This window comes from Ustilaginoidea virens, chromosome 2 (assembly GCF_000687475.1).
Source record: "Ustilaginoidea virens chromosome 2, complete sequence".
Classification (NCBI taxonomy): domain Eukaryota; kingdom Fungi; phylum Ascomycota; class Sordariomycetes; order Hypocreales; family Clavicipitaceae; genus Ustilaginoidea; species Ustilaginoidea virens.
The window spans coordinates 3,694,653-3,708,901 of record NC_057317.1 but is presented as its reverse complement, the minus strand read 5'-3'; the positions used below and the strand labels follow the sequence as shown (position 1 = coordinate 3,708,901).

General features: G+C 54.6%; 4 protein-coding genes across 4 annotated transcripts; 3 read left to right on the top strand and 1 right to left on the bottom strand.

Annotated features, from left to right (window-relative positions):
• Positions 1-997: 997 nt before the first annotated feature.
• UV8b_02793 (uncharacterized protein) lies at positions 998-1,355 on the top strand (the record flags this gene model as incomplete). Its single annotated transcript, XM_043140291.1, has 2 exons — positions 998-1,104; positions 1,211-1,355. 2 exons carry the CDS (start codon positions 998-1,000, stop codon positions 1,353-1,355), a joined length of 252 nt encoding a protein of 83 aa, XP_042996225.1.
• A 3,083-nt stretch (positions 1,356-4,438) lies between these two features.
• Positions 4,439-5,355, bottom strand: UV8b_02792 (uncharacterized protein; the record flags this gene model as incomplete). The annotated part of the gene is made up of 2 exons (XM_043140290.1): positions 4,439-5,058; positions 5,121-5,355. 2 exons carry the CDS (start codon positions 5,353-5,355, stop codon positions 4,439-4,441), a joined length of 855 nt encoding a protein of 284 aa, XP_042996224.1.
• Positions 5,356-5,827: 472 nt separating this feature from the next.
• On the top strand, positions 5,828-8,888 carry UV8b_02791 (uncharacterized protein; the record flags this gene model as incomplete). The annotated part of the gene is made up of 3 exons (XM_043140289.1): positions 5,828-5,877; positions 5,961-8,309; positions 8,408-8,888. The coding sequence occupies 3 exons, from the start codon at positions 5,828-5,830 to the stop codon at positions 8,886-8,888; spliced, it is 2,880 nt and encodes a 959-aa protein (XP_042996223.1).
• A 1,303-nt stretch (positions 8,889-10,191) lies between these two features.
• UV8b_02790 (uncharacterized protein) lies at positions 10,192-13,698 on the top strand (the record flags this gene model as incomplete). The annotated part of the gene is made up of 1 exon (XM_043140288.1): positions 10,192-13,698. The coding sequence occupies one exon, from the start codon at positions 10,192-10,194 to the stop codon at positions 13,696-13,698; it is 3,507 nt and encodes a 1,168-aa protein (XP_042996222.1).
• Between the last annotated feature and the right edge of the window lie 551 nt (positions 13,699-14,249).

Genomic DNA, 14,249 nt, shown 5'->3' with positions numbered 1-14,249 from the left:
CTGCCGGCTGGGATCCCTGACTGACGTGACGGGCCCCCAGGTACAGGCAGCTCCCTGGCGGGTACTTGTTGCTGGCGGCTGTTCCGCCACCGACTAACGGTAGCCAAACAAAGTACCTAGGTATTGCGAAGTGCTTTTCGCCAAGTGCCACGTGGAATCTCAGGAATCTCAGCATCAATCATCAATCATCAATCATCAATCACCAATCACCAATCACCAATCACCAATCACCCTGCTGAGCCTGTTGTTCCCTGCAAGACCAACCTGGTGGAGATGGGCACTAGGCAGGGGTCCGCGGCTTGCAAGCCCTCCGAGCCAATCAACTGCCATTGCTACGATTCACTAATCTTTTCATGGCTCGACCAATCACGGAGTTGCGACTCGAGCAGCTTTTCTTTTCAAGTCTCTTCTCTCGTCTTTTGCCTCGTCTTACTCTTTCGACACCACCAAGCTCTGCTGATCACCCCAGAGCCCGGACAGTCCAGGAATCCACGGCAACGGGTGCTTGCCCTCGAGAGCAACGAATCATGACCCTGGATGTCAAGAGCAATATCAATATCTACAGCCAACCCGCGTGGACCGCAGGACGCCACGAGTGATTTCCACTGCAGCCGCTCTCCTGCTGCCGCCAGAGCGGAGGAGCAAAGAGAAAACGTGGCGCCCCGCGTCGACCTGATGACTGGAGCTAGCTTGGCAGCTCTTCTCGTCTCCGCCAGCTTCAAGTGCCCCCCCCCCCCCCCCCCCCCGGGCTCCCGTCGCGGTGCAGAGACGACCCTGTGCTCGTACAAGTTCTCCTGCTGACACGGGTTCGCACGGCCATGTCCATCACACCACGCTACGCGCCGTAAGCAGTAAGCAGCAAGGACTTGCAGAGGCAGCGAGTGGCCAGCCCAGGCCGTCGATCATAGAAGGGGGGGGGGGGGTGGGGGGAGGAAGGGCAGATCTGAAGACACGCAGACACGCACGCAGACGGCATCTATACTGGCTGAGCCTGTTTATGTTATCTCCCTTTCCCCTTCGTCCCTTGGGCCGTGGACCCTGGCTACTCCGCGCTCCGCGCTCCGTGCTCCGTACTCCGTGCTCCTGGTCCGTACTTGTTCCCCAGTGAGTTCCTGCTGCGCCCGCTTCATGCACAACGTGGTTGTTGCCTCTTGTCCAAATGTCTCGGGCGGCTCGCGCACCTCGATCCAACAGGCTTACCGCTTGCCAGGGCCTCGCAACCACCCACCCACCCGCCGCCGTCGAGCGACGCGAAACCGCGATTGCCTCGAGACTCGACCTTTTCCGAGCCGAGTGGCGGCGGAGACGACGTGATGCCAGCTTGCGTCTTGCGCGTGCTCCGTAGCACCATGTAAAGCCGCCTGACGTGAAATGTGACCGAGTTCGAGAACGAGCAGATGACTCGATGATGCATCACTTGAGTACTCACCCCTACCCGAGCACCGAGAGTGTCTACTCCTCTTGGTACAGAGTATAGCGCGCCGAGTACGGCGTTCGGAAAGCCCAAACTACATACTTTCGCAACGAAGACGTCCACGGCCGTGAAACCCAATAGCGTCGTACGGACAGAACCCGCTGCATCAAGTAGGCTCGCATCGCATCCGAGATGACGGACGTCTTTCCCGCCATGGGCGATTTCCCCAGCCAGCTAAAGCTACCAGTGGTCTCGAAAAGCACCAGATGAGGGTACAGGTCAACCGACCTGTGTCCCCCCCTTGTCATCCGACCCCCCCATAATAACTTAACTGACCTGACCATTGCTATGGGCTATACTCTTAATATAATTGGTTTATTAGGGAATAGTAGGGTCAGGTCACTTTACATAGAATACTATATAGAGAAGTACTTTCTCTGCTATTTTACTAGGTTCCTAGGTAGGGGTACCTAGTAAAAGAAATTAAAGAAGTCACTTTCTATAGAAAAATATAGAGAGAAGTACTTTCTCTGCTGTTTTATTAGGTTCTTATATAAGGGTACCTAATATAAGAAATAAAATAAGTCACTTTATATAGAAATATATATATAAAGGTACCTACCTCTCTTTCTATCCCTAGTACCTACTAAATAGGTAGGTACCTAGGTACCTAGGTACTAGGCACTTAGTAGAAGTATTAGAAGTCACTTTATACAGAAAAATATATATAAAGGTACTTTTTTCTACTATAATACCTAAGTACCTAAGTACCTACCTAGTAAAAAGAAAGGAAGTCGCTTTCTATAGAAAAGTCTATATAAAGGTACTTTATTTACTTTTAATATTAGGTTCTTAGGTAGGGATACCTGGTAAAAATATAATAGAAGTCACCTCCTATAGGAAAATATATATAAAGATACTTATAGTCTAGTGGCTACTGTAGATTAAAGGATCCACTACTCTTTATTAGCGTATCTCTATATTAGGAAAGAGCCTTGGTCAGGTCAGTTAAGTTATTATGGGGGGGTCGAATGACAAGGGGGGGGCATAGGTCGGTCGATATGTAGTCTCGCACCAGATCTGCTGCCGATCACCTGCCCTGGCCGTCTGGACAGCTTACCCAGGTCCGTCCTAAGCTAGGCGTGTGCTCAAGGGGCGTGCGCAGGTCGCCCTGCCCTGCCCTGCATGAGCCAGAAGAAAAATGTCCCCATCGTGGCTTGCAACTAGAGGAACACAAAAAAAGGAAAAAAAAAAAGAAAAGAAGGAAAAAAAAAAGTCCGCGGCAGGTGTCATGTGTACATGGAGCAAGTCGAATGAAAGAAACGCGCCCGTTGAGCAGGCAAGTAAGTGAGAGTGTATTTCCCAGTGTAAGAATCGCCAAGCTGGATCCGCACCCGGACTCGCAGTGGCGCGCAGTGCATCAGCAAGTCTGGTCAAATAAGTCTGGTGCCTTTTTTTTTGTTTTTGTTTTTTTTTGTGTGTCTCGGGCCCGCATGTTGAAAAGCAGGGGAAAGTTGGGGAACCGACCCGTTGCACTGTTGGGTCGGACTCGGTGTATATCGTCGAATTGTCTCTTGTTGTGGGAAAACCCCTTGACGCTTCCATTCCGATCGGCAGTAACTAAGTTGACACCAGATGCTAGCGTTGTCGTTTCCCCCTTGCAGCCTCTCCACTGTTGCTCGCTCTGAAAGGCTGCCTTGATGGATGGCTGCTGTACTCCGTACTAGATGCCTGCTCTGGTCCGCAGCAGAGACAAGCTGCCTCCTGCTCGTGCAACACCAAATACTCCAGCAACAGTATCACGAGAGCACGTACCGAACCCACACAGATGCACTACCGAACACCAACCTCAAATCGTCAAGCCAAACAGCATTGAAAGATTGCCCTCTAGACTGACTACCGGCGAGGTGCTACGCTGGCCTCTTGTCAAAAAGGAAAAAAAAGGAAAAAAAAAGAAGAAGAAGAGAAATAGGCGAACCTTCCCTGCTACCTCGACTTTCAGGAGCAAGGTGACCACAAATCAGTATACCCGCATGCTCTTTTTGTATAAGCTAGGAGAATCGTTGTTGCAGTCTATAGTAAGACGTGATAACAAGCTCGAGTACACGAGAATGTTCGCCGCTAGCGAGAGAGCCCCGCGGTATTTCGCCAACGGGCCCCGGATAGTGCAAGCTAGACGAAAAACTATTTGGCATCAGTCCAGGGAGATTCTTGGAAAGCGCCAGTGTAGATGTCCGGGAGCGTGGCATCAGTCCAAGGAGACATGTATCTGAAAAGTGCCAGTGTAGACATGACTAGTGTTGCAGATCAGTTATAGATTGCCAGGGGGGAATAAGAATGCCTGCCTGCACTGCCATGTCGTTAGAAAGGGCGCTTTTTGGTAGGGTTGTGTTGGCAAGTATAATGAATCGGTTGTCTTACCAGTATCCCCATGTTCACTCCCAACCAGCGCCACACAGATCAACAACACGCAGCGAGCCCACCGATGAGCAATTATCTACCGACTACACCGTACTCTGTACAGCCGGGTGTTTTCATATCAAGACGCCAGCCCGTCTAACCACCTGGCCACCACCGACAGGTGTAGCATCATCATCATCATCATCATCACGCCAATTGCTGCTCATCACAACCGCGGACCATGTCTGATAAGACTAGGGAAGACTTGGGTGAGACTTGGGTGACCGCAAACGCAAGTACTCCATATTTTTTTCGGCAGAGCGGAAATCTGTTCTCCTTGCAGTGGTTTGGCCTGGCAACGTACCAGCCACGAACACGGCCCGCATGTCCAAGATCAGGAAACCTGCATTTTCTTGCACATCGTATAATTGTTTGAGCGTGCTTCAAACTTCTGTGCGGGAAAAAAAAAAAAAAAAAAAAAAAAAAAAAGTCTCGGGTTGGTCCTGGGCAGGTAGGCGTCGTATCAGCACGCTCCCCCAAGAAACCCGGGAGATTATGTCTAATTCCTCGTTGAGCGCTAGGTAGGTAGGAAACCTTTGCGGACAAGCCCACTGTCTCATCATCTCACTCAGACTCTTGGCCCATTGGAATCTGCGTTGACGTGATCCAGTTCTCCATGCTGGCTTGCCCTCCAGACGCAGCATTCGCATTTTGCTGGTTGGGCCGAGTCTTGTTCCCTGTTTTACGGACCACAAGACAAAGAACTCGACCATAGATGGCGAATCCTTGGTAAGATACGTCCATAGTTAGCTTCTTCTTATCGTCTTCCTCGTCGAGGCTGTCATCGTTTTCGAGGACGTCTGGCACGCGCGGCCGTTTTGGGCGCCGTTCGTCCCCGTCCGCGTCGAGGTCAATGTGGCCATCTTGCTCACGATTCGTGTCGGGAGCATGGGCATCAGAGTCAGAGTCTTGGTTTTTTCCGTGCCCTCGACGGCGCTTTTGTGCACTGGCTGGTGGGATTTCGGATAGCTGCACGTCGTCTTCTTCGCCATTCTCCTCGCGAATCACCAGAGCTTCGGTTTGCACCCGGTCAACGTCAACGGGGACGTGGTTCGTCTCCCTAATCAGCTTCGCAGAGTTGGACTGCATCAGCCCAGGTCCTTTTTCCCGAAAGTGCTTCTGCTTTGTGAGCAGCGAGTGGCGAGTGGACGTCTCGGTCAGGAAAACAGACACTTCAAAGTCTTCTAGGGAGGGAGGACCATTAGTTACACCCAACTCCTCCATCCCTTTCCCAAGTTCCACTTACCTCGAACAATGACGTCCTTGACACTCCTTTTTTTGGAGCTCTTCTTGTTGCTTCGTTCTCTCTCTTCACGTAGTTTTGGGAGCACCAACGGGCGGACGCATTCAATGATGCGCGGCAGCACAGGCTTGACGGGGTTCAAGAGCCAAGACTGGGCCAGAGAGGGATTATCCAAATAGATGCGACATTCGAGAACCGAATACTTTGATATTCTCAAGTATCTGCGCACAGGTGCCATTTTCCGACCACGTCACGGCACGTCGCATCACGTCATGGCATGATACGACAGTGAATAAGAATGCACGTGCGCATGTGCGGGTGGTGGAAGGGATTTGAAGCGTCTGGTCAATGGTCGGTTGGTCGTGCAACTGGCTTGAAGCTCTGCCCCGCTACCACCCACTAATTGTCAGTGCGCCGAAATGATGGCCCCAGCCGTCCAGTCCAGTTCTTGTCAATAACATTATTGACATTGATCCATCTTGACGGCCCCCGGCTGGAGCCCTGCAATAGCAGCTACTGTAGGAGTTAGCAGCTAGCAGCACCAGACCTCACGCAAGTTTCAATGTTGCCTCCAATCAATGGCTCATGTTCCTCGTTGGTTTGCAGCAACGCAGCACAACACACCGCCAAACACCACGTCACGGATTCAAGTCTAGGTCGAATTGCCCAATCCACACTCCGGGTGGCCATGCCATGAAAGGGGCCGAAACATGTCAAAGTCATGGAAGGCGACGTTGAAGCTGCCCAAGTCCAGTTTTCCGTAAGTACGACGCTCGCGGAATGCTCTCCTGCACCGAAATGCTGGTCTGATTATTTTTTCCGCCGTCCGTCCGTCCCACGCAGTGCTCGACCGAACCCGAAATTTCGTCAACAGTATCTACAAGCATGTTCTCAAGAGCTGTACCAATGGCAGTCAAGCAACCGACCCCAGCAAGATCCCTTTGTTCTCCACGATGGCCCTCCGTATGCGAATGGTCCCCTTCATGTTGGGCACGCCATCAACAAGATCCTCAAGGACATGATCCTTCGCACCCAGGTGCTAGGGGGAAGGCGCGTCGTATACAGACCGAGCTGGGATTGCCACGGTCTCCCCATTGAGATGAAAGCCCTGGGATCGAATCCTGCTGCCAGCGGCCACGGTCCCGTCAAAGTGCGCCAAGCAGCAAGACGGCTGGCCGGCAAGGCCGTCATCGATCAGATGAAAGGGTTCCAATCCTTTGGGGTCATGGCTGATTGGGATAACAAGTGGACTACCATGGACCCCGATTACGAGATTAGGCAATTGCGAGTGTTTCAGAAGATGGTTCAAAACGGGCTCATTTACAGAAAACGCAAGCCGGTGTACTGGTCGACGTCATCTAGAACGGCGCTGGCGGAAGCCGAGCTCGAATACCGTCATGATCACACTTCTCACTCTGCATATGTCAGATTTCCCATCCTTGCTGACGGCAAGCCTGTATCGGAGCTGCGTGGGTTTGACGGTCCCATCTTCGCAGCCGTTTGGACCACCACCCCTTGGACACTTCCGGCCAACAAAGCCATCGCTGTCCATGGCGACTTGACGTACTCGCTCTTGCAGATTGACAACTACGGGCTCCTGGTTGCTTCAAGTCGGGTTGACGCGATGCGTGGCGTGCTGCCCGAGTTTAGAGTTGTTGCGGACTCGATCCGTGGCTCAGACCTGGCTGGATTGCATTACCGCAACAAGTTGCGTGGTGCATCCTCCTCGGCGCAACCAGTCGTTCACGCAGATTTTGTGTCGGCCGAATCTGGCACTGGATTGGTTCACATGGCGCCTGGTCACGGCCAAGATGATTATGAGGTTTGCGCCAGGCTAGGCATCGAGGCGTTTGCGCCAATCACTGACGACGGTTACTTCACCGAAGACGCATATCCGGACCAGCCTCAACTTCTCACTCAAGCTCCCAACATTCTGGAGGGTGCAGGCAAAGCCGTCTTGGATTTGATTGGTGATGACGTGCTGGCGACACATCAGCTGGAGCACAAATACCCTTACGACTGGCGTACAAAGCAACCTGTGGTCGTGAGAGCAACAGCGCAGTGGTTTGCTGATGTGGGACGAATCAAGGAGATTTCACTAAAGGCCTTGAGCAACGTGTGCTTTGTTCCAGAGTCGGGCAGGTCTCGGTTGGAAAGTTTCGTAAAGGGCCGGAGCGAGTGGTGCATCTCCCGTCAGCGTTCCTGGGGAGTTCCGATTCCTGCCTTGTACGACCAAGACGATGGTGCCGTCATGGATGAGCAGACGATCGAGCATATAATTTCCGTCATGGAGCAACGAACGGCGCAAGCATGGTTTTCAGACGCACCCGAGGATCCTGCGTGGATACCGTCGGCCCTGCAGGGAAGAGGATATCGCCGGGGAACAGATACGATGGATGTGTGGTTTGACAGTGGCACGAGCTGGATGGAGACCGAGACACCTGTGGATGTATATCTCGAGGGATCGGATCAACATCGCGGCTGGTTCCAGTCCAGCCTCTTGACCTATGTGGCAAACCAGAGAGCAAATGGGGTGCCAGACGAAAACATTCAGCCGCCATTCCGAACGCTCATCACCCATGGATTCACACTGGATGCCCAGGGTAAAAAGATGTCCAAGTCTATGGGCAACACTGTTCTGCCCGAGGAGGTTATTGATGGACGACTGCTTCCACCAGTCAGGAGCAAGGGCAAAGGTGGCAACGCTGGATGTAAAGAGGCACCGCGGTTCGATGCCCTCGGACCAGATGCCTTGAGACTTTGGGCAGCCAGCAGCGACTTTACGTCGGATATCCTCATTGGACCTTCCATACTGCAGCCTATCCATAACGCCCTTGTCAAGTATCGAACAATTCTCAAGATGATCCTGGGTTCGCTACACGAATCTAGTCGTCATGCTCCGCTCACGCGGTTGGACCAGATTGCAATCATGCAGCTGAGGGACACAATGGCCCAAGTTTGGGAGGCTTTGAACAAGTACGAGTTCCACAAAGCAACAGCATTGATAAATCGCTGGGTTGCGACTGACCTGTCTGCCTTTTACCTTGAGGGTCTCAAGGATCGCCTTTACTGCGGAGACGGGGGCGGCGCTCTTGAACCCATCCTGGTCGGGTTCCTGCGCATGCTCGCTCCCATCGCGCCCATCTTGGTGGAGGAGGCGTGGTCGCATCGTCCACCATGGATGGAAGACATGTAAGTTTCTCCTGTAGCTTTTGTTGGCGCAACATGTTAATATCAAGCTACTTGGACCATGAGCTTCTCTGACAATGACACGTGTCGACTGGCAGCAGCTCTCTCAGCCCAACTCGACAGCTTTACCAGTCCCCTCTCCCGGCCACCGAGCGACTGACGGTTGAGCCGGCAAAGCTACGCAAAGACCTCGTTTACCTGACGGCCGTCCATGAAGCAGTCAAGGCGGGGCTAGAGCAAGCTCGCGAGGCCAAAGCAGTAGGCAGCTCTCTCCAGTGCTCCGTTCTGATCGATACCGCGGACGAACAGGTGACGAGTATCTTGGAAGAGTACATTGACGAGCTTGACGCCATCTTTGTGGTCTCGGAAGTGCAGTTGAAGAGTGAACCTGCGGAGAGTCAGTCGGCCTGGCGGTACTCGAGAGACATCGAGCTCCTCGAGGGCTCCGTGGGTGGCACCGTGCATGTCCTGCCCCCGCGGCTGCAGAAGTGCACCCGGTGTTGGCGCTACTTGGCGGAGCAGCCCGACGGGCTGTGCGGGAGATGTGAAGATGCAGTAGGGGATGTAGCCACCGCTGGGTAGTATCCATTGCCCTCCGTGTTTTCAAACGAGAAGGAGGAAGACGGGGGGAGGTAGTGTTGCCTTTGGCATGTACAACTTGCAACGCCGCACAACACTGTACGTATATAGATGAGACTCTGCGGATAGTGTTGCCTTGGGCATGTATAACTAACTTGCAATGCCGCACAACCCTGTACGTATAGATGAGACTCTCTGGGGAGTAATAAACCAACTCGGCTCTGACGACACAAGAAGGGCGGCGTTGAGAAGAAGACCAGGCAGGCACTTGACAAGCATGGCATGTGAGCCTCGGTTGGCCTAGCCTAACCTTAACCTGTAAGCCAAGACAGAGCTTCCCGTCCAACTCAATAATCGGGAAATCGGTCTCGATGCCTGCCAAGTCGCGGAGCAGCGCCGGCATGGCCCTACTAAATTCGAATCACCCAACTGGGAAGTTTGCAATTGATTGCGAGCAACTGTTGTGCAAAACTTTGAACCGGCAGAGAGGGTGGGTGGGTACTCCGTACTCCGTACTGTACCGACATACCTCGTAACCAACATGCGTGCTGTGCGGTACCCGTAGGCAGTCACAGACGGGTATTGACAGGTACCTACTAACGTAACTGGTACGGAGTACATGCGTATAGTTTAAGCGCCTGGCACATGGCAAGGCACCTTAGGTGCAGTACCTATCAACTACCTAAGGTAGGTACCTAGTCAGCCGGCCTCAAGCTCCAGCAGCTTATTAGAGGCAGGAGCCCCTGGATCACCGACTCACTTCAACGTCAATAGCTCTCCAGGCCTTCAAATAAACCAGACCTCAACCTTCTTTTCTTTCCCCCCCCCCCCCCCCCCCCCCCCCCGCCCCCATATGTGTAACCTCCTCGCGAATCGTCATCCTGACCGAGATTGCTCCCGAATAGAGACAGCAGCACTTCTGATTGCATCCACAGCATCTAAAGTTTGCACTCTCCTCCATGGCGACTACATCGTCTCTATAGCTTGAGCGTCTCCTAGCCATGGGCCAGGCTCTTCCGTCATGGAGGACCGTAGTGCAACCAGGTCGCCTAGTCATCTTAACCCGGGCAGCACCTTTTCGACCCCCGACAATCGATCCGGAAGCAGAAGCCATACTGGGCAATCGAGCCGAAGCCGAAGCGACAGCAGGACCGGTCGGCGTGTACAAGATGTCGCCGGGTCCTCAGCCGCCAAAACGTCTACAAGTCCTGGAGCCGCTGCAGGGCATCACGACCATCAACTGCCTGAATTGAGCCTTGAGGGGACAGCTCGTGGCGGGAGAGACACTATGCAGCGAGGGGAAAGCATGCGAAGATCAAAAAGACTCCAGTCCAGTGGAGGATTCTTGTTGCAACGCGCTCTTTCTGGTAGCAGTCGGTCTGCCGGTCCAGGCACTCCTGCTCGAAACAGTGCCGAGCCAGACGGCAAGGCATTACAGTCTCCGCAAGCATCTCAACCTGTGCGGTCGAATCAACATAGGCTTTCGCAACCGACAGAGACCTGTGGCGCGGTGTCGTCAGGCGAACAAACTACCCACTCTCAAGATGACAGAAGCAGTTCACATGACGATGAAATCGACACCGACTCGGCTCGAATCGTGCAGATGGCCTTGAGCTTGAGCGAATCAAGGCGCATCGCTTCTCGGCGACAAACCTCGCGAGCAGCACCACCCCGACTCGGCCCTATGCCAGACGCAAGTTCGGGAAGCAATCTACAGAAGCACTTTCAGCAACAGCGCAAGTCCTCGCACAGCAACCCGAACCGTCACAGCCCCAGGCTCCAGCAGGGTCATTCTCCACGACTGGCTTCCAGGGCACTCGACAGTCCTTTGGCGCACACAAGCTTTGAGGGCGTGCATGATGGCCACTTCAGTTATCAATTTTCGCCATCAACGTTGGCCAGAGCCCAGAAGGCCAAAGACCACCTGGAGCTGATGGCGCAATACAGAAGACTGCTGGATGTGCTCCCCCCCCTCAAGTCCGGCAGCGGGCGGAACTTGGCCGCCAGCCCGCCAGGATCTCCCATTGCGAGGAAATCCTTCAATTTTGGCGGCCATGGCGACAGTGGCCAGCTGGGGCGTCAGTACAACCCTCTGCAGTATATTCGCAACAGGAAGGTGCGTGCTCGGGAACGAAAGGTCATTGACGGAGAGAAGCAAGGATTCCGCGACCTTGACTCTGTGAAGCCTTGGGTTGATCGAGCAGTCGAGCGGGCCACCTCGTTTGCGGCGAATCCCGACGACGGCAATTGCGTTTTACCGCCGTTTCCTGATGCTCGTGATGCACTTGAACAGCCTTTGCCGGATAGTCTCTCTAGGACGGCCACACGGGCTCGAAGACCGAGAGTCGACTGGTTCGTCGAGCCGTGCGATATCATGGCCGATGCCTACTGGCTCGAACTAGGAAACCACAAAGAGCTCATTGAGGACCGGAACTGGCGCAAGATATTCCCGCCACTGGCACCAATCTCACGAACCGTGTCAAGAGACGCGACCGTTGATCCCTGCGACGTCATTCCGCCCTTTTCACTGCAGGACGATGATCCGTTGAACGGTCAAATTTCTGGAGTCTCCAAGGTTGATACAGCCACGTCACATAATAGTGCCAAAGACCGGGCAAAGCAGACCCTTCACAACATTCGAGCCTTCCCTCATCGTCACAACGCCTCCAACCTACATTCTGACTTTATGTGGCACAAGAGGGACTCCGCGTCCGCGTCCGCGTCCGCGTCCGACATTTCCGGCAGTGAAAGCGAGCAGAGGAAAGTGCTGAACAAGCTCCCTGGCCCACGGGAAAATGACAGCAACGGGTCTGTTCAAAGGAACAGCAAGCCTCTGTTGGACGCACAAGGTGCCGATATGATGGTGGTAGCCAAGGATGCTTGCCAGACAGACGTTTCCAAAGCTTCCGGGGCTGCTGTCTCTGATACTGAGCCTTTTCCCCCTCCAGGAACACTCAAAACTCCTGAAAGGAATCCCTTGTCACAACGGTCTAGTCGGCATCGCGGTCGGAAGGAGTCCCTCGTTGACGCTAGCGACTCTGACCAGAGAGGTGCCTTTGACAGTTCCCTGTTGCTAGGCTCCCCCATGCGCAATGTCGCTGGGAGACAGAGTCTCCATGTGATGGATCAGTCTCGCAAAGACGCCATTTGCAGCAGAGATTCCTCAGCACCAACCTCGCCGGAACTTCAACCGGCTCGTGTCAATACTGAACCGATGACCAGTACTCAGCACGCTCTGGCCCCATCTTTAAGCCGTTCGGAATCTCCGCATAAAAACCCCATCAGCAAGATCAAGCAGATCATCCGCCACAAGAGTAGTGGCGATTGTGGGATTCTAGAGCAGGATGACCGCTGGCGTCCGGCGGCGTTGGAACCCGATTCCTCTGAGAAGATGCCTTGGTCTGAGGGGCGACAATCTACTTCTTCGCAGCCATCATTGCCAGTTGCCCTGATGCCTCTGGAGCCAGTCAAAACGCACCTTCGGACAGGAAGCGGCAACCGTCCCTGGCCAGAGGAACAAGCCGGGCTGCGTGGCATATTCCGCGGCCCTCGCATTGATACCGTCATTCGGGGCGGGGTGTCGAAACTCGGCGACATGCTGCGGAAAAAGGATGATGGCGGCTATTTGCCAGCCGACATGGAAACTACGGACGAGTCGGGTGGTGAGGGAGCTCAAGGTCGATCAGGATCGTCGGTCGTTTCACGGCGCCCATCCAGGCGAGCGGCTGACGGCCAGAGCCAGAGCCAGAGCCAGAGCCAGCCAAAGAATTTCCTCGACTCGATGCCCCAGTTCAACCGCATCCACGAAGAGAATGACGCACCGCCAGCCGGCAACCCTGCCGACGATTCCGCCAACCTCTGGCACCAATCGCTGCAGCAGCCAAACCTGCTTCGCCCGCTGCGCATGGGCCCCCAAAGCGTGTCTCCGTCTGCCTCGGCAGAATCAAGGCCTGCTAAGCTCGGGGAATCCGATGCTTCAGAGTCCGATTCGCGCCGCGGCGGCGGCAACATCTCGGATAGGCTCCGGGACGCCGATGGGCGTTCAACTTCCTTGCTCGGCTCTTGCAGGGCAGAGGATGACGGCCGGTCCACGAAGAGCGGACGGTGGCCCATCGCGAACAAGGGCACGCCCACCGAGCAGACTCGCCTGATGCGCCGCGAAATCGTCCGCTTTCGCGCCCTTGTTCTCAGCACGGGCATCAAGGCCATGGAAATCAGCAGGAGGGCGCAGGAGGCGCACAAGCCGTTTGAGCCCGGCTGCCTTGCTACAACAGATTGCTCGGCCCGGTCGGGCTGCGCGGGCATCGCCTGGACAGACATTGCCAAGCTTTGCCCCGACACTGCAGCGCAGATTGCCGACGGCTCAGTCGCTTGCTACGAGCTGTACTCGGTGGCGGGGCGATGCCTGCACACTGCCATACAGACGTCTGGCCGCCGGTGGCAAGCCTCGGCCGACCAGTTCACGTCGAGGACCTGCCTGCAGCTGCAGAACCGCATTGGCGACGTTCGGTCCCGCATAGCGGACGACCTGCTTGAGAAGAGCCGCCAGGCCGGCGATACGGCCGACGAGACGAGTCGCGACCTGGCCCTCGGCCAACCACTCAAAGTCAAGGCAGTGGTGGACACTATCGAGAAGATGCTGCGCCGAAGAAGGCGACGGCTCAGATGGTTGCGGCGCGCCCTCTGGCTGACCGTGGAGTGGCTGCTAGTCGGCTTCATGTGGTACGTGTGGTTCATGGTGATGATTCTGAGGGTGTTTCTAGCCCTGGGCAAGGGCTTTGTCAGGGCGGCCCGATGGCTTCTGTGGCTGTAGATCCGTCCACGCTGCTGCATGTGCCTATCTCTCCGCCCTCTCTCTTTGCGCGTGTCTTTTTTTTTCCCCCCCCCAGAGCAAGTTGGCTTTAATCATTCCTCCCTGGCCATTCTTTCCTCTCCTCTCCTAATGTTTACTACACTGGCTGGACACGGCCATGATACCCCCGTTGCTTTGGTATGCTCCTTCTTGGTTGGGCTGTTGCTCTCCTTCTCCTCTTGGTTTATATATATATATATATATATTGAATAGCATAGTCTCTAGTGAGAAACGCGCGGCATCCGCCCGCCGCGTCAGATAGCATATTGTACTTTGTGGATAACGATGCCTGAACCGACAAAGAACCGTGACTTGGGCGCTCGCAACGAGGGTGGTCAGTAAAGCGTCTCTTCACATGCAGATATTCACAACGGCGGTTGGTGGTTGGCGGTCGAGGCGAAGCGGGCAAGGTGTAGCAGGCGAGGCGTGATTTCCGGTTGCGCCATCCCGTGAATGCCATCGAATGACGAGCCGTGTACACCCGCACACCCGTATACCAGCGAGCTGAAGAA